General features: G+C 38.6%; 1 protein-coding gene across 1 annotated transcript in view; it reads left to right on the plus strand.

The window, feature by feature from the left end:
• Window positions 1–21,692, plus strand: part of TyrRS-m (Tyrosine--tRNA ligase, mitochondrial) — a 230,836-nt gene extending 209,144 nt beyond the window's left edge. The window contains exon 9 of the mRNA XM_067149634.2: window positions 21,623–21,692. Coding sequence (XP_067005735.1) covers window positions 21,623–21,660 — 38 coding nt within the window. The 3' untranslated portion in view covers window positions 21,661–21,692. The remainder of the gene's footprint in view (window positions 1–21,622) is intronic.
• The last annotated feature ends 2,597 nt before the right edge of the window (window positions 21,693–24,289 follow it).

A 24,289-nucleotide genomic window follows, 5' to 3' on the forward strand; every position in this document is an offset into this window, starting at 1 on the left:
ATCTTAGTATGGGTTCATAATACTTTCTTACATTTCTTCGAGACATCTGGGTTCCACAAAATACACCTTACACTCTGGTAGAAGCTGTTTGCTTGTTGTATTCTTTTCCCAATTCCCTCGGTAATCTTTCCATCTTCTGTGATCACACTTCCCAAGTACCTGAAACTTTTAACCACTTCCAGAATTTTACAGTTCAGTTTTATCTTTCCTCTTCCTTTCTCCCTTCCCCATTGTCATCACTATTGTTTTACTTTTCTCTGTGCTTACTTTCTTCCCAAAGTTTTCTATCACTTGATTCCATACATCTACTTGTTTCTGCACTTCCGTTTCATCCTCGCCCCTTATCACTATATCACCTGCAAACAACATGGCTTTTGTTGCCGGTCTTCCCAATCGCTGTTTAATGTTCTTATGAATTTCATCCATGACTATGTTGAATAGTATGGGGGACAGTACACTTCCCTGTCAGAGACCAGTTTCATTTTGTTTTCCCTGTGCTAATCTTCACACTACTAACACAATGTACATTTGTACTTCCACTCTGTTAACTTGTTTTTTCCTTAATGTGTCCCATACCAACTGTCTGGGCACACTGCCATAAGCCTTCTCAATATCAATAAATGTCATCACTGTGTCTTTCCTAAAACCATACTGTTCTTCTTCTAGCTTCCTCCTCAGTCTTCCTTCCAATATCTTAGCTACATGGGCACTGCCCACTCTTCTGGGATGTCTTTTTTCCTCCGGATTATTCTGAACAATCTATACAGCCACTGGTCCTGCTGCTTTACCACTCTTCATCTTTTGTATGGATTCCTCTATTTCTAACATCGATATCTCCTTTTCTTGTTCTTCTTACTCCTCCTCATCTACCCATTCACTGTATTTAATATTTAGCAATTTTGAGGATTATTCTTGCCATCTTTTTAGTTTGTCATCTCTTTGCGTCAATATCTGCCCTGTTTCAGTTTTTACAAATTTAGTATCTTCCCTATTTTGTGAACTATTCTTTTTACTTCTCTTCCTGTAAAGTTTCTGTGAAACTTCCCCAGCTCTTTATATTTCTGCCAATTCTCTGTACTTTTGCTGCCTATCCACTTCCTCCAAGCCATTTGTTTCTCTTTAACTGCTTCCTTTACCCTGCTGTTCCACCAAGGAGTCTCCTTTTCCTTTTTCCTCCGTGATAATTTTCCACAGGTGTTTACTACACACTTCAAAAAACCATTTCTGAAACATGTCCATTCCTCTTCCACACTGTTCATGTCATCTTTGGAAATTTCTTTGTTCAGATCCTCTTGAAACTTTTCCCTTATTTCTTTCTCTTTTAACTTCCATCCCTTTATTTTTCTTTCCCTTTTTATTATTAATTTTGTTATTTTACAAAGTCTTAATTTGGCTACCACCATCCTTCGAAATCTGCTCTTGGCATTGCTGTGACAGTTGTCTACGTTTCTCCTTCTCCACCAGAATAAGATCAATCATTGTCATTGTCTTTCTATCTCCCCAACCATATCTAGTTACTTTTTGCGAGTTCTTTTTTGTAAACCATGTATTGCTAACAATTAATCCATTCCTTCTACAAAAATATATTACCAAATCTCCTTCATCTTGGTTTCCATAACTATAGGGGCCAATTATCTCTTCTCTTCCCTGTCTGTCTGTTCCACTCATGTCTCCCATTATTATAACCTCTTCATCTTCAATACGACTTTCCAGTTCTTCTAGAAAATCTTGTAAACATTCATCTGCATTCCTCGATTGGGGTGCATAAACCTGTATAAAATCCTTGATTCCACTCTCAAGTCCAACTTGACTTATCCTGTCACTGATCTGGTCAATTTTGTCCACAAACTGCGCTAGGTCTTGCGCTCAATATAACACCAACACCATTTGTTGCCATCTTTCCTCCACTGCAATATAATCTATACGCTTTCTTCAATTCTTTTTGACCTTTCCCCTTCCATTTTATCCCACTTATTCCAATCATTGCTATGTATTTCTTCTCCATATACTCTATCAGTTCTTCTACCTTGCCATTCAAAGTCATGATACAGATTCTTGTGATGTCTGGTAGCCCACTTCTCACAGTTCCCCCAGAGCACCGGGAACTGAGCATCACTTCAGGGTGATGCCCTAGCATTTTCCAAGGCCTCGAGTCACTCGCACTCATTTTATAGGCTGTTTGTACGATGGGTTAGCCACTCCGAAAGGTATTTTATTACCCTCTGCCAGGTTCAAATTGGGCCGCCGCTAACATGGAGTCAGATGCCTTTCGTAGCCGCTTCTCTGGAGAACAGATGCTACGGGTTTGCCCCTTCTGCCGTCTCCACCTATCAAAGTCCATCCTCTCCGCCGAATCACGAATGTGAGAAAATATTAGTGGCAGTTGTGACAAAACGAAAGTATAGATTAGTGAAAGGTCTTACGAGTTTGAACTTGCATATATGAGCAACCAAGTCTCGGTCAGACCCGAATGGAATATGTCTTGGAAGCTAACAGAATATGTGGCTCTGTGTTGTGAATCAAAGAATATATCTCAATATCTGATGATAGTATGGTGTATAGTGAACTTTGGCAATGGAGAGTGGCTAAATCAGTGTTGGCAGAAAACATTGCACAATTGTACTGTGGAGAAGACGTCAAAGAAGAGGACAGAAAAACAGCTGAGAAATGAAGAATAAGTGATAAAATAAGAAAGTAGGAAGACAAAAAAAGTTAAAAGAATGCACTCACAAGAATGTGAAGCCAGAATTGAAACCAGAAAAAATTGTGTTTAAGTTTGTTGTTGTGTTGCATTTTTTTTTTTTTTTTTTTTTTTTAACATTATTACCAACATTGTGTACAGAGCCTCCGTGGACCAGACGGCCTCTCACCGCTGGCTTCCGTTGTTCAAATCCCGGTCACTCCAGGTCAGCAGAGGCAGGTACTCCGGTTTTCCCTGTCATATTTCTCTCCAATATCATTTCATTTCATCATCTATCATTCATTAATCATTTCCCCCGAGGAGATCATTCCATTCCTGACCGGAAACACCCAACATTGTATGTTCGTGCCTGTGTCGAGTCATTTGTCTAGCGAGCCTGTTGCACTCCTCTGGGGCAAAATGAAATGATGTTGGAGAGAGTTGCTGGAATGAATGATGGTGTGAACCTGTTCCGCACAAATATAGCGTGGAGTGAGCAGGATTTGAACCAGGAGCCAGCGCACTGCCGTCTGAGCCACGGAGGCTGTTGTCGTGTCTTCACTAGTAATCTTAATAGTAATACTTTTATTACTCATGTATAAATAGAATGTATTATTTATTATTATCTGGCAGATCATTTTAAATTATATGTACAAAATGTTGTATTTCCTGTACAGGTGTGTAGGGAGGAGGCTATTAAAAATTGCACAAATGCAAAATTTTTGTCAGGGAAATACAATATTTTGGTCAGGGGACTTTCTGGCAAGGAACCCTGGGAAAGGAATTTTCAGGCTAGATATTGCGAATATATGAGTGTACATAGAGTAAAGGAAGCCTGATGAGTATGGACCTCCATTACAGTACGAGGTGTGTTCAAAAAAAGACCAAACTTTGTAAATTGCGCGCATTGAGCGAGTTGTGACTGTGGCGGCGCCTAGCGGCAACTTCTGACAACAGACCGCTGCTTTCCGCATTCCATTGCCTGCATTATCAGTTGAGTTAGAGCCTCTGAAGTGATTGCGTGTGTCACATGTTCATCGAATTCTATAATGAAACAGCTTGAGGAACAACGCGTGTGCGTGAAGTTCTGCTTCAAAGTTGGGAAAACGTTTGTGGAAACACTGGAGATGAGACGGTTACGATGTCGGAACCAAAAGGCAATCATCACAGTGGGTGGGGAAAGGTTCTCCTCGATCGAAAAAAGCACGAATGAGTCGTTCAAACATCAAGGTGATGCTGATTGTGTTTTTTGATTGGAAAGGCATTGTCCATCATGAGTTTGTACCCCGAGGCCAGACAGTGAACAAAGAACTGTACCAGAATGTTTTAACGCATTTGAGAGATGCTGTGCGCAGGAAGAGGCCTGAACTGTGGGAAAACAAATCCTGGATGTTGCACCATGACAATGCGCCAGCACATGCCTCTCTCTCGGTCCGCAGTTATCTGGCAAAACACCAACACTTGGCTCCAGCAGACTTTTTCTTATTCCCCAAATTGAAAACCACCTTGAAAGGACATCGTTTCCAAGACATTGAAGAGATCAAGGAGAATGCGACGAGGCAACTTCGCGCCATCAAAGAAAGTGCATTCCAGGAAGCATTCCAAAAGTGGAAGAAACGTTGGCAACACGCTGTTGATAGTGCAGGGGACTATTTTGAAGGGGACAGTCTGTGAAATGATGTAAGCTACATAATAAAGTTTTTCTAGCCACAGTTCGGTCTTTTTTTGAACACACCTCGTATACGAACGAATAATGTCGTTTTTAACATCACAACAGTTTAAAATTACCTCCACAGAAGCAAGCACCCCCCCCTTCCCCCTCCCACCTGGCGAGAGTAGGGGGCTAGGCTCTGCCGTGGGAAGGAACATAGTTTCCATACCTTTTAGCAAAAGCATTTCCTCTTTGTGAAAGTTCAAACCCACCAAGATATTTTCTTTCTTTCCAGACCGTGTCATTGATTTTTTCAGTTTGAATGTTTCGGCACTCTCCTGTTGATCAAAAGAGCCGACAAGGTTCCATTTTCCCCCCACCTCCGCAGGTACAGCTCACCCTTCACACTGGAGCTAAACCAAACTTCAATCAAAATTTTTATAAACGAGGATTTTAAAATTATTCCAAGAAAGTGGTTGAAAACAAAGCTACTTGTACAGACAAAAATGTTTGCACCACTGCGTGTATCTCGGACCCCATTTTTAACATTTGAAATTGCAGGAAAAAAATTCCCAAACACAACACGTAACGTTGTCATGAAGACATACGATACAAACACGAAATAAAGTTTGGGTATTCCGTGGACACGCCTACATTAAATATCAATTGCTGTAACAGTACAAGAAGGAGCTGCATTTCTTTCTATCTGCAGAACGGTTGAGGCTGGCTGTTGTAACCTGCCAACCCCCACCCCAAGGCAATCGCACTCTGCCATCCCGCTTACTCTTCCGCCTTATTGATACCCATCCGACAGAGCTGTCAGCAAGTTTCATTGTTGTTTCTCAGTTAAGTTTTCTTGCGTAGGAGAAACGTGGGAGTTATATGGCTAGAGTTATATGCTCTAGAACATGGTATCAGAACTGCCGATCAAGAGTTCTGTGTGACCGAGTTTAATGTTCGCTACTGACGTAAATAGAAAGCTGCGCTAGAAACCACCAACCGAACACGTAAGGCATTCAGAGGGCTGAAAACTGATAAGTTTCCTGAGCTGGAAGATGAGTTGCTTCATTATATTACAGAGTTGTGTAATGATGGCTTTAGTATCTAATACGATATACTACATTTCAAAGTGCACGAACTAGCAAATAAACGAGCAATCAGCTGTTCGGATCTGAAAGTGAGCCGCGGTTGGATCCGTAGATTCATGACGTGAAAGGGATTGTGTCTGCGAAGGCAAACATCTCTCTGCCAGAGAATGCCAAGCAATTTCTGTGACAGTATCATAGATTTTCATCGCTATGGCATAGCTGTGTGGAAGAAAAACAATAACCTCTTATCTCAAATTGGTAATGCAGATCAAACCCCAATAAACTTGGACATTCCATGCAACACCACCATCAACAAGAAGGGAGAATCTAGCGTGCTTGTTCGTACAACTGGATGTGAAAAATAGTGTTGCACTGTCATGCTAGCAATAACCACAGATGGAAGAAAATTGCCACCGAACGTCATTTTCAGAAGAAAAACAGTGCTTAAAGCGAAGTTTCCCAAAGGCATTGCTTTACGGATTCAAGCGAAAGGATGGATGGATACGTGGGGAGCACGTCCAGGGGCACTGGTTTGACACCCAGCAATGCTAGTGCGAGACAGTTTTGGCAGACAGTTGGTGGAGGATACGAAGAAATGTCTTCAGGAAATGAAAACTGATCTCGTAATTCCTGGTGAACTCGGACATTGTGTACAGCCCCTAGATGTTTCCGTCAAGTCCTTCAAGGGCAACATGCGTAAATTTTACGCCGAATGAATGGCAGGAGGGCAAAATAAAGAGGCCTCGGGTGTGATTGGGTTATGGTGTCGACAGACGTTATTGTAGAGAGTTTCTTGAAGACTGACATCGCAAATGCATTGGATGATTCATTATGGGATGGTGACCAGAACGAAGGCAGGGTAAGTATGCCAGTTGTATTGCTTCAATAGCCTAATGCAAATTATTCATTTTTTTCAGGAATAGGATCTTTCGCACACAAGTCTCCGCATATATCACGCACCGAAAATGTTCACACTTATTTTGGGTGAAACAGTGTCGGTTATATGCGAGCAAATACGGTTTCCATGAAAGAACATGTACTGATTTGTATTAAGTAACATTACAGTGTTTTAATTAAACATTTTATTGAAATGCTAGGATGTTTTCAAAAGAAGACCGAATATGAACCAAATTGTGCGTTAGGTGGACTAGTTCTTATTTAGGTTGCATCAATACGGACCAAGTGTTAATTAAAACACAGGTGTTTTATGGAGAGAATAAGGCTGAGTGAGAACATCTCCAGTCCAGGTGTTGTACCTGTGTCTGTCAAACACAAGTTTCGTTTTACAAGAACATCCTTGAATGACTTTGAACAAGTATTAACAAATAATAATTGTATTCTATTGAAATGTTTCTGTACTTATTTGAGTTGCCTTCAAACACTGTGCTCATGGAGGGGCTGAGTGGAAAGTTTATCTTAGGAGGGGGATTTTGTTTCTTCATGTTGTAATGTATTTTGTATGTTATGGAGTAAATGTATGTTAATGATTTTAATTGAATAGAGTATTAGAGAGTATCTTGTAAGAATTTTTTTTAGTGATAAATGATAATCTAAATGATGGTCTCGAGTGGCTAAAGACTACATTCCAGACATGATATTTCCTCCTGTGTGGTCGTTCAGGTTGTTTTTGTTAGCTTTGTATTGCTTGTTTAATATTCAAACATTTATTCTTATTTTTGATGTGTAAAATTTTTAGATCTGTGCTGATGTCTGTGAAATGTTGTGGACCGTCGTATGCTCTCCGAAGGCTGAATGCCGATTGCGTTGTTTGTATTTTGTGTGAAAATTACATTTTGTTTGGCCAATATATGTGGCATTGCAGTTAGGTCCCTGACTTGGAGAAAGAGTCCTTTTGGTTTCAGTTGCAGTGTGTTGTTCGTTCTAAAGGCTGCTGCTATTCAATGGAAATGCCCTCTTTTTTTAAAAGGACCTACTTCGATTTGGATACGGTTGTCGGTTAGTAATTTCACAACTAACATTCTTCAGTTTTCAGGCATATAACAGGAAGGTAGAGATTGTGTCCTATGGAATCAAAGGCTTTCATTACATCTAAGAACGCCACACAACATTAGCTGCTCTGAGGCAGCCATTCATCAGGAAAATGTTGATGTGCAGAAGAGACAAAACCTGTCTGATGGTGTCAGTAGCACAATATAGATTATAGATGCATATTACAAAATTTAATTAAATAGATGAAATTACAATATTTACATAAAATTATACAGTTCTTAACAAAATATTGGCCCAGAATTTGGCCATGTTAATAGCACTGTGCTAAATCAAGTTCTGTTCATTTAACAGGGCATAGAGGGCAATTAATAAGGTGTCTCTGATGGTAAGAAAAGGTTATAAAACTGCGAAGCATCTTATCTAACACACGATCAATTATTCTTCTAATAACTGAGAAAATGGTTATAGGCCTCCAGTTTTTTAGATCAAATGGGTCACCACCTTTGAAGATAAGAATAGTTCTTTCCTTTGTAAATTCTGTAGAACCTTAATAATGCAATGAATTTTCCTGCTTTCAAGTGCTTTAAAACTCTCACTCAAATTTTATCAGGGCTGGGAGAAGTATCCATACACATCCCAGAAAGGGCTCTTGTTAACATACTCCTCGGATAACACCAGTGTATTAGGAACACTATTGCTTGTTTGAAAAGTAGAGTCCTAAGATGTTGTATCATTAGCAGGCCCAAATATCCTTCAACTTCATTTAAAGGTACAGTGTTCTTTCCTCTTATTATTATAATTATTCTGTCCTACGTCGTATGCATATTTCTGCCTTTTCTTCTCTTTGAGATCTTCTTGTCGTATTAGAACTTCGAGAGTGGCTGAAACTGCAGTTACCGATCCCCCCCCTTTTCTTTTACGTAGGTTAAAATATTTCACCACCAGGTGTTGTGGTCCTTGTAGCGCGTTCATCGAAGAGCAGAAAAAACAAAACAAAACATATCCCTGAGAGAATATCACCTGTTTGCTCTGGTGTTACTTTATGCTTCCCATGGCTCTATTAAATCAATGGAACTATTTGACTGTGTAGTAGCAGCAACTGATGTCGGTAAAGTCTGCCTATGCTCTTCTGGACGTGCCTTACTAGTATGTATATGGCTGAGCTGAGTGGCTCAGACGGTTAAGGCGCTGGCCTTCGGACCCGAACTTGGCAGGTTCGATTCTGGCTCAGTCTGGTGGTATTTGAAGGTGCTCAAATACGTCAGCCTCGTGTCGGTAGATTTACTGGCACGTAAAAGAACTTCTGCGGGACTAAATTCCGGCACCTAGGCGTCTCCGAAAACCGTAAAAGAGTAGTTAGTGGGACGTAAAGCAAATAACATTAAATTATTAAATTAGTATGTATATTTATCGATTTAAATTATTTTTCGCATAATCTGCAGAAGAATTGTGACAGTTGTTACAAAAGTCACTGAGGAGAAGCAGCAACGTCCAACATAAAAATCACTAAAGCAAGCATATTAAGGACAGAGAAATTAATTAGTTTTAAGCTGTTTTTAACTGACTATAAGTGAGATTATTTCTTTTAGAATTGTTTTGAGTTATTGTGTATTTTGGAGAGGGCTGTTAGTGTGGGGAGTTTTGGATTCTTGATGGTAAGGCTTTCTTTTTCTTGTTTTATGAGAATAAAGTCTGTTTTCTGATTGCTTGTTTTATTTCATTTAGAATTTTTTTGTTGAGTTGCGTTGTAACTCTTGAATTCTGTTGTTGTCAGTGATATTTTATGTACTCGTCTTTCTTCATTATAACTGTTGACATTAGGTGGTCCCTTTTTATTTATTTCTTAACTCTTTTCAATGCCGAATATTGAGTTGCACAATTCGGTTGTTTGGTGGAATTTTCTTGTGTGACTATATTTAGGGCTTGTTGGATTTTATTATTTCTTCTTGTGGTAAGGTACATCAGTTATTATCTGTATGATTTGAACTTGAGGCCCTTCTCTAGCAGCTAGTGTTTAATTTACAGGGTGGGCTAGTGCAGGCTGGCAACCATTCATACTGGAACTATGAATTAACTTTTTCAGGACAAATCAAATGAATATCTATATCATGTAGGGGTATGTCAGAAAATTCTGCAGATAGGCCCTTCACTTTCCTCTGGCCTTGTGCATCAAGTAGAGGAGGGAGGGTTCATTAACACCAACTTAAGGTTGTGGAATATCTGTTTTAGTCCTTGCTATATTCGGACAGGGATTTCACTCAATTTGAGCTATTTTTGACATTTTTGTCGCACTTTCGGTTGATGATATGTCTTTGTTTTACATCTTCTGTGCTGGAATCCATATACAGCAAATCTCGTGATATCATGTCTTTGTTCTTAATTTTCTTCAATCCGTTTCCTTTTTTGTCATCTCACTTGTGTCATAGAAATCTAGTTGTAATTCTTTGAGATTCTTTCTTTAGAAGTTCATTTTGAGGCAGATCTTGATGGCACTCACAGTACGTGTTCTTTCAAGATCAGTAAGTGGCAGGTCTCCCTCCTTTTGGACTGTTTTCTGTCTCAGCAGCAGACTTGACAATCTCCGTTATGTCCGCTATGTGTTGTGCTTCTCCCTTTGCAGAATCCCAATTGCCATTCTGGTACCATTTTATCATTTTTTTTTTTCAAGAGTCCGACTCGTTGGCTGAGCGGTCAGATCTCTGCACTTCCTTTGATCTTTCTGTTATTGTCGTAGGTTCTATTGTCTTGATTTTGATGCAAGTGATTGCTACTAAATTACAGGTACTTCCAGTCCTTATATGGAAATATATTTCCCTTTGTACATAATAAGGTCCATTGTAAGCAAAGTAGATTTTTTCCTCTCTCAGAAGCTAGAACTGTCGTTTTTCAAGGCCTCAATCACTAATTCTGAATTGCAATTTGGCTTACCTATTCTACAGTTGATGTCCCCTGCGAATATGTTTGATAAATGATTGTATAATCACTCCGTAGACTTCTAAGGGATGTGAAGTTCCCGTGCCCATCTCACAATCCTCTTGCATCCTTTTCGATCTTGAGCCAGCTCTTCAATTTGGAGGGTCCAGCATACCTTGTTGATCTCCTTCGGGGTCTTCCTGAAGGTCTTTTCCCATTAAGAGATCTGCTGGTGCTCTGTTATCCTGCATCTTCAGTACATGTCCAGCCCAGCACAGTCTGTTGGATTCTATCATACCCATTATAGTGTGTTGTTGAGAGAGGGTGTAAATCTCATATAAGATCTTTTCTGCCAGCTTTGAGAGACAGGATCGAACTGGGTCAAATATTTTTCTGTAAATTTAATTCTCAAAGACTTCTTTCTTAGTTTTACTCCATGTCTCGGAACCATACAGAAGTACTGGGTTGAATGATTATATTGTAGATAATTTTTTCATTCCTTGTTAAAAACTTGGAACCTAATATAGGCCTTTCTAGCTTGGTGTTCCTGTTGCTGATTGATGAATACACCAAGAAATTTAAATTCCTCTACTTTCCCAATCTTCAAAGGCAATCTGTCAACCTCCTGTACAACCACGTAATGTGTCTTTTTTGATCATTTGTTGCCATTTCCTCTAGTTCCACTGCAGCCAATAAGAACAGTATCATCCGCATATGCCAGCAGGTACAAGATAGTGCATCCCCTTGTCTCAGACCAGTTTTATTCTGGAAGGAACTTGGTTTTCTGCCCTTGAGCAAAACACAACTAACATTACCATACATACAGAGTTTGTAAATGTTAATTAATTTTATGGGATAGCCCAACTCCATCATGAATGGATTGAATCGTATGCGTTGAAGAACTGATCTGTTACTACAACCGATAGTCCCCAATAACATTTTCAGCAAATGGTTTTAAACGCTGTAAAAGAATAAAAGACAGAATTTTCTAGGCCGTGTTTACAAGAGATATACCACGATAATTTCTTATCCCTCCTTTATGAATTGGGATAATAAGTGATTCCTGCCATCCTTCATCGTGCCATATCCTTAGAATGATCTTATATATATGTATTTATGTAATCTTTCTCCACCGTATGTGATAAGCTTAGCAGGAATGTTATCACTACCTGAAGCTTTCTTGTTTTTTAAACGTATAATACTTTGTCATACCTTTTGATATGATGGCTCTAGTATTTGTTCTTCTGATGAGGAATGAGATGGTTTACCAATACAGGTTTCTGGATCATCACAATTCAGCAAGGAATCAAAGTATTGCTTACAGTAATTTAATAATTTGTCCTGATCAGCAACTAAATTTCCAGACTTATCTCTCGTAATTCTCGATCTTGGTTGAAATCCTTTGTTACTTGTGTTGACAGTTATATACATCTTGCGGATGTTCCTGTTTCTGTAGTCATCTTGGATTGATTCTATTTGTTTTTCTTTCTACGAATAAATTTACTACATTCTTTCTGTTTTTCTCTGTATAGTCTACCTTCTTATTACACTGCAGCCACTTGCCACTTCATTAACTGACATGCCTCATCGAACCATTTCTGTTTTGGTATCACTTTCATTGCTACTGTGTCACGATTTGTTTTGCGTTATTCCGTCATTTGTTTCATCAATGTCTTCTGTAGGATATCAAGTCTGTTTGCAATCTCCACATTATACTTTAACCCTGACAGTAACACGTCTATAAATATCGCTTTAGTTACACCACACGTTTCGAAGACGTGTCACTTAAAAGCCTATTATTTAAAGTTACATTAAAGTTACTAGATGGAATGAACAAGGAATAGAGGTGGTGGAGGGGATAACTCTCCCCTCCTTAAGAGGAATAGATGACATTCATTCGCACAACACGTCAGAAAAACGCATGGTGTTACTGTCAGGATTAAGCTTTCATCCTCGTACTTCAGTTTCTCATTGTGTGACTTACAAGAGGTTTTCAGTTTAATTTTAACAGAAGCAATAATCATATTGTGATCAGATCCTATCTCAGCTCTATGCCTGTTATCAATTAGTACAGGATCTATCCAACTTACCGTTTACTTTACAAATAAAAACTATTTATAAAATCCTCCTTATCAATACAAATCAAATCATCTGTTAGATGGAACAGAGTCTATACATATTTCAGCCTATTCTCAAGGCAATCTTCAGTAGCAGAACAATTCTTACATAACACAAAAATTTCAAATCGTGATGAAGTGATCGACGTTATTGACGGTTTTGATTATTTTCACCATGTTGGTCCGTATTGACTTATATTCAAATTTCTGTAAAATATTCTCACCGCCTTGTCAACGCGGTGAGACACAGGAGATTCTCAGCAATGGGAGAACACATGGAAGAACACAAACATAATTTTACGGAAATAGACAAAGATATGGAAATACTGCACACGACAACGAAAGGAAAATTAATTAATTGATCAGAGAAACGTTAATGAAAATAACTTAAACGAACCACTGAATGAAGAAAATGCAATGTACCGATTGGCATACAATCATATAAGAAGGGAGAGAAAGAAGGAGCCTAACAAGGTCATTGACAGCAGAGAGCAGAACACGTTTGTTTATTCAAACTACTGTAGTACAAGAATACTTCGGTCAAGGTTAAATTTTGGCAACCAGTCGAGCTGAAGTAAGTAAATACAAATATCTCTAAATATCTGAGATGTCCTTTTATAAACACGTCGCTAAAGATTAGTTTTTGGTTTATTATTATTTGAAGGAGTTTGACGGTTAGAAAGCGACCAGCATGGTCATCGCATGACCAGTAGCAGAGTAGCAGATTGACAACAAGGAAGGAAGGATGACATATTGTTTGGGTTCAGACCAATATCACATCATTTTAATTTTTGGATAAATTAGATGGAATGAAGTAAGTAGGCCTAAATAATTTCTCCAGACATCCGAGTAACCGTCATTTCGCAAAAGGTGTCTAAAGTTAGTTTGTTTGGTTTATTTATTTAAGGAATTGGATGAGCTTAAGAGAAGATATTCTGATTTATGAGAGGTCTAGAAATTTATAGCAGACTTTAAGAAGAAAGAAGAGAGCAGAAACATTTTAAAGGATAACTAATTTTATAGATGTTATTTATTTATTATTTTACGAATTGATATTATTTATGATTTTACGATTTTACGATAAAGAGTATTTATAGATGCTATCTATTATTTTGCAAATTGATTTATTTAAGGATTTCCACTAAATGACAAGTAAATGTTAAATGTAGACAAGAAGAAATAATTATTCTTTCAGATGTAAATAATGACATAAATTAAGATATAGAGATTAATTTAATAGATTACATTATTTAGGAAATTTCCAGGAAAATCTGCAACAAATGACATAGTAAATAGGAAAGGTGAAACTATGAGAAATTGTTCTAACAATTTTCAAAATTCATAGATACTTGTTATATTATACCATTGTACCATAGTCCAAGGATCAATTAATGTTTGGCACCACTCTCGAAACATGTATAATGGAACTCTATTGAGGATAATATATTAAAATTATAAAATTCTTTTATTAACAACCACCTACTCAATACAATATAATACACTCATTGAATTATAAAATAATCATGAGGTGTCTTAAAAAATGGCTTAAATAACGGAACATGTTTCGTTCGGCATTGCGAAACATCATCAGCCGTTAGTACAAAGACTAAGGTCAGGGCCCTGAACTTAAGTGATTAAAATTGTTAAAAGAATAACATTGTCGTAATAAAAAGTAATATGATGACATTAGACTTAATTAGTAACAGTATGTACAGATCAACAACAAGAATTTGTGGTGAAATACATTGAACGATGGCAGTCTGTGGAGTTAAAAACAATCATGGGGTTGTTAAAGTAAAAACAAAAATAGATATTGTAGACAATTAAAATATACGTCAATGTGTGAAGCGTGGATTAATTATTGACATTGGAGTTCTTACAATTGTGCGAAAACAAAAGTTGAATTAGAGTTAATTGAACAGTACGAGTCAAATAGAACCAGTCAAAAGGCGCATGACGACGTAACCAAGGATGATATGACGTGATCACCGGTAATTGCAAATTCTGTAGGAGAGAGAATCACTATGCCAGAAGGAAATACAAGTTGGACTAGTCCACATTCACGCGCTAGCATAAAATTAAAAACGTATACAATGTAGAACATCAATGATGAACTCGTTAAGGAATTTTATAATTTTAACATGTACAGTAATTAAATAAAATAAAATGTATAAGTATTGACAAGGCGGTGAAAATATTTTACAGAAGTTATTGACGGTCTCGCTACACTGCCCAGCACAGTGTTTCATTTTAACAGTCAGCAAGTTTTAACTGTCAATCAAGAAGGACCTATCAGACGAGAGGACTCTGTACCTCAATATGTTTTTTAAATTCATTAATCATGATCATTATTATTTCACTTCATCAAGATTTTTAATTTGTTTTGTGTTATGTAATAATTGTTCTGCTACTAAAGATGGCCTTGTGAATAGGCTGAAACATGTATAAACTCTGTTCCATCTAACAGATGCTTTGATTTGTAGTGATAAGGAGGATTTAATAAATACTTTTTATTTGTAAAGGGATAACCATCAATACGGAATGAGATTTATAACTTGCAATCTTACTGTCACATGAATACCATGTTTCCTTATGTACTTGTTTATGTTGGAAAGTGGTATTCCGCTCATTCATGTTTCTGGATGTAGCGAAATTGAGTAGTCTAATGGCATTATCATTGCTTTCGTCGCTTCCTATTGTTGGCACAAACATTTTTTTCCTTTCCAACTTTTGCACTGAAATCACCCCAAAACATTTTGATTTATTCCATAGTTGTAACGAATCCTCATAAAAGGAGTCTTTAACATGATCATCCTTGTCGTTTGTGGGGGCATGGCAGTTCACCAGTCATTTAGAGCGAACTCTCATTCACATGTTCAAAGGACAGCACTGACGTACTAGTGAATTTTAGACACAAAATGCAATACCAAATTTGTGGGGTGTATACTTCTCCATGTCCTGTATACCATTACCTAATAATATAGTCTCTTGAATTGCAGCAAGTCCCACTGTAAACTTCTTCAAGTGTATACAGGCTTCTTACATGATATAGATGTTGATTCCCATAGGGAACATGAAATATTTGTCCTGAATGAATAAATTTATAGTACCAATATAAATGGTCTGTTATTGGACATTATACATTTTCCAGCTAACTCATTCTTGGTTGCCTGCGTTTTGCCCTCGTGTGCTAAGAATGACTTAGCTGGAAAATTTATAATGTCCAATAACAGAGCATTATATTGATACTATATATTGACTCATTCAGGACAAATATTTCATGTTCCCTATGGGAATCAACATCTATATCAACTGATGGCCAGGCAGGCATCAATTTTTGGAAGCAAGACATAGTCTCTCATCGTGCATTGGCACTGCTGGTGGCTTCAAGTAGCCTATGCGGTAGCCTCCACAGTATGCACTAGCCTTGCGTCTTGAAAGGTGTGCCAAGTACCAACTGATGAGCCCAACTTAGCACACGAGGGTGAAACGCAGGCAACCAAGAATGAGTTAGCTGGAAAATTTATAAGGTCCAATAACAGACCATTATATTGGTATAGGCCTCTTGCTTTCGAAGTTCCCATTCGTAAAACAATTGAATTAGTAATGATTAGCAGTATTAGAACTAACAGTTCTCTGTATATTCTCGATGATGAGCATATTCATGATGTTCGAACCTAGTTATTTTCAAATTTACTCATAATTTCATCCCAGTTTTTAATGTCAATTATGTGCACATACATTTGTTTAGTTATTAGATGGCCAGCCCCAGCTGAAACTAGTCCCTAGAATATTGCATATTATAGTATTACTACATTCTGTAGATAGGGCCATGTGGTGGTTTGAAATCTAATACAAAATGCAGACCAAGGAAATAATACTAGCATTAATCTAAATTCCTGAACGTACCAATATCCCTTATTTAACACACTCAATTGCTTATTACTTGATTAGCTTAATCCAGCACCACATTTTGTATTACATGGCCCTTTCTACAGAATATCTGTTTGCTATCATCTATTTTATTTTGTCTGTTCCCTGTGCCAAGAATGTTTTGATTTCATTAATGATTAAAAACGTTCTCAGAGTCTTTTTATTAACTCAACAATTTGTGATATACACATGTCTAATTCATTAGCTGAAGGAGGTCACAAAACATGTATTAATATGTGTATCTGTAAGTAGTGAATGATGGAAAATATTCCATTTAAAGGAATACACATTGTATTAGTCATTATCACACAAAAGACAGATGTGTGTTGCTTTAAAAAACATGTTCATGTTTGTTGCTGTATCTTAGATTTTAAGTTCACTGACCAAACTCGCCACTAACACTTGCGAATTGCACCTTATGCATATTTTCATAATGGCAACTTTCTTTCATTACTGGCACCAAACTAGACATTATGGTTACCTCCAAAATCCATAAATAAGAAAATCATTTTCCCCATCTTCATTGAATTTTGTATTGTCCAACTGGAGTTTGCTCTAGAATCACAAATACTGTTGGGATAGCAGGAAGTTCCTCAGGGCTCTTCATATATCTCATGTCTTGTACAGGTAGGAAAGTAACAATTATTAAATTGGTTTTTAAATTTTTTTTTTTTTTTTTTTTTTTTTTTTTTTTTTTTTTTTTTTGAAACGTGAAGTGCTAGCAAAAAAGATGTGGCCAGTTTGACTAATAAGGAAAAGAAAGTCTAATGCATCACATGATGAGCCTAATGTCCAATCCACAAAGTGTTAGCTTTTAGAAACGACTGGGAATTTGCGAGGTTCTGGGTATGAATGTTGAGATCCTTTATTGGCTACTGAAAAGCGTTCTAAAGTTGGTGGACTTTTTTAAAAACTACGAGAGTCACCAAACAGTAGAGCCACAAGTATAAGGACATAGCTATACGTATCCTGTCTCCTCCTGCGTTCACCGCTTTGCTGATGATACCGTTGTGTTAGCCAGTGCTGGTGGTGAAGTGAGGAACATTCCTCTATAAGTGAAGACTAGCACCATGAATGGTTACCTAGACCTCACAACCTAACACCGCCGGGGTCGGAAAAGACCGAGGGAGGTTGGGTAAGATAGATGAAAGTGAGAAGCGTGGGACAAGTAACTGGAAGCAATGCCAACCCACTCTCCCATGTTAACAACAACACAATGTGTACATGACAGTTGTATCATCATCATCATCATCATCATTTCCCTTTATCCAGCTGTAGCCGGGTAGGGGCAAATATGGTTCCTCTCCACTTTCTTCGGTCTTTCCACCACTCCTCCTCCAACACTGTGTCCCAGTCCAGGTTTCTTTCTATAATGCTGCGTTGGATGGTATCCTTCCATCTCAATCGTGGTCGTCCACGGCCTCTCCTTCCTTGGATTTGCATTTCCATCACCTTTTTTGGCATTCTTTCGTCGCTCATTCGCTTTATGTGCCCAAACCATCTCCGTCGGCTCTTCTCTATTCTATCATTCATTTTTTCCACTCCAATTTCTTCCCGGATTTTCTCGTTCCTTATTTTGTCTCGTCTACTCTTCTGTATCATACTCCTCAAGAATTTCATTTCGGCTGCCTGTATTCGACTCTCATCCTTCTTTGTCATTGTCCAAGTTTCTGCTCCGTAAGTTGTTATGGGTACGTAATACATCTTGTACATAGTATCCTTTGCTTCCATTGGCACATCTTTGTCCCATAACATATTTCTTACACTATGATAGAAACAACTTCCAGCTTGAATCCTTTTACTAATCTCAGCATCCAGTCGAGCATTCTCCATTAATTCACTCCCCAGGTATTTAAACGTTTCCACTACTTCCAGGGGCTTGTCTGCAAGTCTAATCTGACCTTTCCCTTCTTTCTCCCCTCTCGTCATAACAAGAGTTTTACTCTTTTCTACACTTATTTTCAATCCACATTCTTCAATCTTCCCATTCACCACATTCAACTGTTCTTGAACCTTCCTGTCGTCTTCTCCCCAAATCACAATATCATCTGCAAATAACATCATGTTCATTTCTCTTCCTCTATATGCTGCTTTTGCTGTTCTCATGATGTCATCCATTACTATTGTAAACAGGATTGGTGATAGAACACTTCCCTGTCTCAGCCCACTAGTTATTTTGAACCAACTTGTCCTGCCAACTTGTGTTTGCACGCAACTACAACATTCCTTATACAATGCCATGATCATTTTTATTAATCCCTGTCCAATTCCTTTTTGCACCAGACTGTCCCAAACTTTCGTCCTAGGGACACTGTCATATGCCTTTTCAATATCAATGAATGTCATCACCATATCATTCCCGTACTCCCAATGCTTTTCCATTAGTTGTCTCATAATGAAAATGGGCTCTATTGTTGATCTTCCACTTCTGAAACCAAACTGATTTTCCTGTATCTGCTTCTCAACCCTCAACCTTATTCTACTTTCCAGTATTCTTTCCATTATCTTAGCAACATGGGATATTAGAGTAATTCCCCTGTAGTTCTTCAAAACTTTCTTATCACCTTTCTTGAAAATTGGGATGATTATTCCTTTTTGCCAATCGTCAGGGACCTCCTTATTCTCCCAGACATTCCTGAGAACCCGATATGTCCACTGCAGGCCTACAGCTCCAGCTGCCTTTATCATCTCCACTGAAATTTCATCTATTCCAGCAGCTTTTCCATTCTTCATCTTTCTTACTGCCATTTCAATTTCATTCATTGTAATTTCTTTATCCATTTCTTCGTCAACTAATTGTCTTTCCTGGTCGTCCATTGAATGACTGTCATCCGTTCTTATGTTCAGCAGCTTCTGAAAATACTCTCTCCATCTATTTCTTATTTCTTCCGGCTTTGTTAAAATTATGCCACCTTCATCCTTCACAAATCTGGTGTTTACTTGATCTCTCTTTTTGTTTTTTAAGATACCATACAGTAATTTCTTGCTGCCCTGCGTATCATCTCTCAATTTCTGTGTGAATAAGGCCCAGCTTTTCCTCTTTTCTTCCTCCACTACTTTCTTGGCCAAATTCTTTGCCTCCACATATTTTCTTCTACTTTCTTCAGTCTTAGATGTTTTCCATGCCTTCCATGCCATTTTCTTTTCCTTCACTTTAATCTTTACCCTATCATTCCACCAGTGTGTTTCTTTGTCTTTCACATTTCCTGATGTTCTACCACACACCTTTTCTGCACATCCAACTAGTGCTTCCTTAAATCTTTTCCATTCCTCTTCAACATTCCCCACCTCTGTCCTGGGTACCAAGGGTATTATTTCCCTTTGAAATTCTTCTTGTACGCTTTTCTCCTTCAACTTCCATACTTTAATTCTTTTCTCTCTTCTTAATTGGGGTTTTTCAATCTTTCCAACTTTCAATTTTCCTATCACAACTCTATGATCTCCACCAAAGGCTTCTTCAGGCATGGCTGTTACATCTACAAGGTTCTTCCGGTGTTCTTTCTCTACGATTATATAATCAATCATGGTCTTTGTTCGTCTGTCTCCCCAGCCATACCTTGTAATCTTCTGACTGTTCTTCTTCCTAAACCAGGTGTTTCCAACAATCATTTGATTCCTCATGCAAAAATCCACCAACAACTCGCCTTCTGGATTTACATTTCCATATCCAAAGGGCCCTACAACATCTTCCTTTCCTTGTCTTTCCACTCCAACTTGTGCATTTAGATCTCCCATCAATAGTACTTCCTTATCTTCTATCTGTCTCTCCACTTCCTCTAAGAAGTCCTCTAGATGTTCATCTATGCAACCCGTTTGTGGGGCATACAACTGAAATAGATCTTTCACGCCATTTTCAAACTGGAGTCTCATCATCATCATCCTATCGCTGACGTACTTTGTATATTCCAGATATTCTTGGATTTCTCTTCTAAGTATGATGGCCACTCCATTTTTTGCTTCAGGTCCTCCGCTGTAATACAGCCTGTATCCTTCTCTCAGAGGGATCTCCCCTGTACCTCTCTTCTTGGTCTCGCACAGTCCAAGTATGGCTATATCTTTTTCTATCATGAAGTCCACCAGTTCTTCTGTCTTTCCCGTCAGTGTCAGTACGTTAATTGTTGCAATTTTGATGTAGTTTGGTGCTGGTTGCCCATTTTTCACAGTTCCCCCAGCACCTGAAGAGCTGCGCGTCGCTTTTAGCAGGGGACGCCCTAACCTTTTCCGAGGCACCATATTTGCTTTGTCCATATAGGCTATTGTTACGATGGGCTCGCCACACCCAAAGGCATTTTATACCTACTGCCAGGTTCAAAATTAGGCCGCCCCTAACATGGAGACAGACGCCTTTCGTAGCCGCTCCTCTGGAGTACAGACGCTACGGGTATGCCCCTTCCGCCATCTCCGCCGTACCGAAGTCCACCTTCTCCGCCGTAGATGCCGTTGAGGTCTTCACTCGTAACCCTGAGCTGGGACCCATACCAGATGTTACACACCGGGTCAGTGTGCTCTGGGACTCACATAGGCAGGGGCGCCACTCCCTGGGTAGGGCTGCCTCCGAAGAGGGTCCCTACCTGCTACCTAAACAGTTGTATATTATACAAAAATTTAATAACTGCGTAAAATGTCAGCAAGTTTGTCCTTTCTATGCAATCAAGTAGATCGTATTGTTCTCAGCGTTGTTCACGCTCCCACGTTAAGCACCCCTGCGGAGCCCGTTTAGTCACCTCTTACGACAGGCAGAGAATACCGTGGGTGTTATTCTACCGCCCCCACCCACATGGGGATAATGTTGCTGATTTTCAAATTGTTAGGATCACTCAGCACATGAACACAGTAGAGATCTTGCGATGCTCAGCCCTTTGCTGGGGAGGTGGAGAAATTCCCCGTGGTATTGCAGCTGCTATCTTGCTAGTAATCATAATCAATTGGAAGCGAAAGATGATTTAATATTGGAGGTCGTTTGTCTCAGTGTCACCACTCAAGGCTACATGTCCGCCTCTAAACCTGTTCTTTAGCATTCTCAACTGTCATTTAATATTTCTAGTAATGTCAAGGCATGCCACAAGCATTGGTACGTTTATTTTAAAGTATCGTTCTTGGCCAGAATGGGCAATGTAACAGCACAAGTTCTGTTTTCATTTGGTGCGGTCCCTCAAGTAATCCAGGAGAATTCACACTTTACTTAGTTCGCACCATAAAGAAGTAACCACCTCCAAAGAAATTTGTTTTTGCCGTTTGTATCTCTGTTGATGAAAGTGAGCTGCTCTACATATTTTTTTCTGTGTTTCAGGGAAGAAGAACCACTACATTGTGAGATGGCTCAATTAACAAAATATGTAAATAAAGTTTACTTAGCTCTACTTCTTTTGTCTTTGTCATTCAGTCCCTTTCCTTTCCTTCAGACGTTGATCAACAACTGACGTAGGTTTCCTGATCGTACATCCACTAGGAGGAAGACGTGCGTGGGGAATTCCCTCACTGCACATTTCATACAGTATTCGAGATATGTAGTTCAAGAAAATGTACAAACAGAATACTGACAATAGCAATACTTATACAACAAGAATTGTGGGTAATGCAACTAGGAAGAGGTAGAGATAACAAAACGTTATTCATCACACAGTGCTACCACCACAATTACATGCTTGGTAGACACTGTTGTTACTAAAGTTCATAAAGAAAATTAGGCTATCAACAAATGCATTTTAAGATATGAGGAAAATGTTCACTGACAGGTTAGAATACAAAAGACACTACATTATATCACTGCAGCAACTAGCTTTGCTCTTTTGTATTTGACATGAGTGCACTTGAGATTGTAAGTGTAGAAGAGGCAGGGGTATGTGGAGGAAGGGGAACCAGGGTAGTGCTGGTGCTAATTATTTGATAAGATAATCAGCTATGTGGGAAACGATATGGAAAAGAGCGTGATTGTAGCGGGTGATCTCAATTTACCACATGTCAATTGGGAAGGTAATGCGAACGACAGGAAGTATGACCAACAAATGGCAAATAAATTAATATGGGAAGGGCACCTGACTCGGAAGGTGATGGAACCAACCAGAGGGAAAAATATCCTGGATGTGGTGCTAGTAAAACCAGATGAGCTCTATAGAGAAACCAAAGTAATAGATAGTATTAGTGATCATGAAGCTGTTTTTGTCGTAGTTAAAAATAAATGTGACAGAAAGGAAGGCCTTAAAAGTAGGACTATTAGGCAGTACCATATGGCTGATAAAGCAGGCATGAGGGAATTTTAAAAAAGTAACTATGATCAGTGGAAAATGGTAAATAAAATGTAAACAGATTCTGGGTTGGAGTTGTTGAGGAATGTGAAAACAGATTTGTACCTTTATAGGTGGTAAGGAATGGTAAAGACCCACCTTATTATAACAGAGAAGTAAATTAAACCTAGAAGGAGGTGCAGGTTCGAAAGAAATAGAAATGGCTTTTTTACCAAAAAGAAGATCCATTTTAGTTTTGGACATTTTTCATATTAGATAGATTAGGACCAAAAAACTTAACTGTATTAACTTATGTTACCCATCTTAAGGGTTCATTAATGTTTGTATATATTGTATATAGTGTATATATTGGTATGTTTATATTGGTTAAAAAGGTCCCAAACCTTGACCTAAAGGTTGTATACAGGCTGAAGATGCCCAATATAATGGGTGAAACATGTACCTGACCTAAATAAGTCTACATAAAATCATGTAGATAATAACCACATTAAACGTGGAAAGTATTGAATAGGTGGTTTTTTATTAAATTATCCTTGATATCTATGCCTAACGTCATCTTCAATACGGAACAATAATGAGAGTTATTACTTGTAATATACAACTTTTAGTAAAAAATGGAAGGGTTTGTATAGGTACTTTAAGGCAGAAACAGGTTCCAAGACCAGGAATCATTAATGAACAAAGGGAGTGAGGATCTTCGGTCAGCAGAGGAGGTGAAAGCCTTATTTTAGGATTGTAGTTGAAACATACAATTGTAAATTAAACACAATTATGGTGATTTACACAACCAGTTTACAAAAGGTGCAATCAATGAAAATTAGAAAATGTTTATAGCAGCATTTCCGCATAAAAATATGGTATAGTGATTGTATTATTATTATTTATTTAGCATATGATGCTACAGTTGACAATTGACTATGTACAGGCTCAAAAATTACTTTATATACATACAATATATATATACAAACTCCACATTAAAAAAGGTCAATGCGGGGGTCTTTCAGTCTCTTGGAGATGAATGTCCAGCTCTTCCAGCCAAGAGAGTGCCTCAGGGGTCACTCGATGAAGGTCCTCGATGGAACCAGCAAAAGCTCGCAGAGGGCAGTCCTTCAGGATGTGCAGGATGGTTTGCACTTCAGCACTACAGTCTCAAGCTGGAGAGTCTATCCAGCCCCACTGATGCAGAGTAGGAGCACTTCTTCCTACTCCGCAGTGTGGTCCAGGTGGAGCGAGGAACTTTGAACCCAGGCAACATTGTAGTTGGATGCCTGATGTTGACAATGCCATGAGGGTGTGATTGAGACCATTTGCGTTTCCATATTTCATCAGGCTTGAAATGTGAATTAACTGCTGTAATTCCTTTGCCGTCTTCCAGGCAGGCTTCCGTGACTTGAGTCTCATTATGGCATTATGTACTGGGGGGTAACTAACTATTCTCGCTATCCTGATACACAGTCTAACAAGGGTGCTTTGCCGTCTGATGTGAGCTGGCTGAATGTTGCTCAGTAACGGTAACCATTGAATAGGAGTAGAGCGCAATGTACCAGATATAATTCTCCTTGTGTGGTGCAGTTGGTCAACAACCAGACTAGTGTGGGAGCTATGAGCCATACAGAGGAGCAATATTCAGGTGGTGAGTATACTATTGCTAGAGCACTTGCTCGTAGTGTGGATGCATCTGCGCCCCATGAAGTACCAGCTAGTCTACCCAG

The sequence above is a fragment of the Anabrus simplex genome, chromosome 6 (assembly GCF_040414725.1).
Source record: "Anabrus simplex isolate iqAnaSimp1 chromosome 6, ASM4041472v1, whole genome shotgun sequence".
In the NCBI taxonomy this organism is placed as follows: Eukaryota; Metazoa; Arthropoda; class Insecta; order Orthoptera; family Tettigoniidae; genus Anabrus; species Anabrus simplex.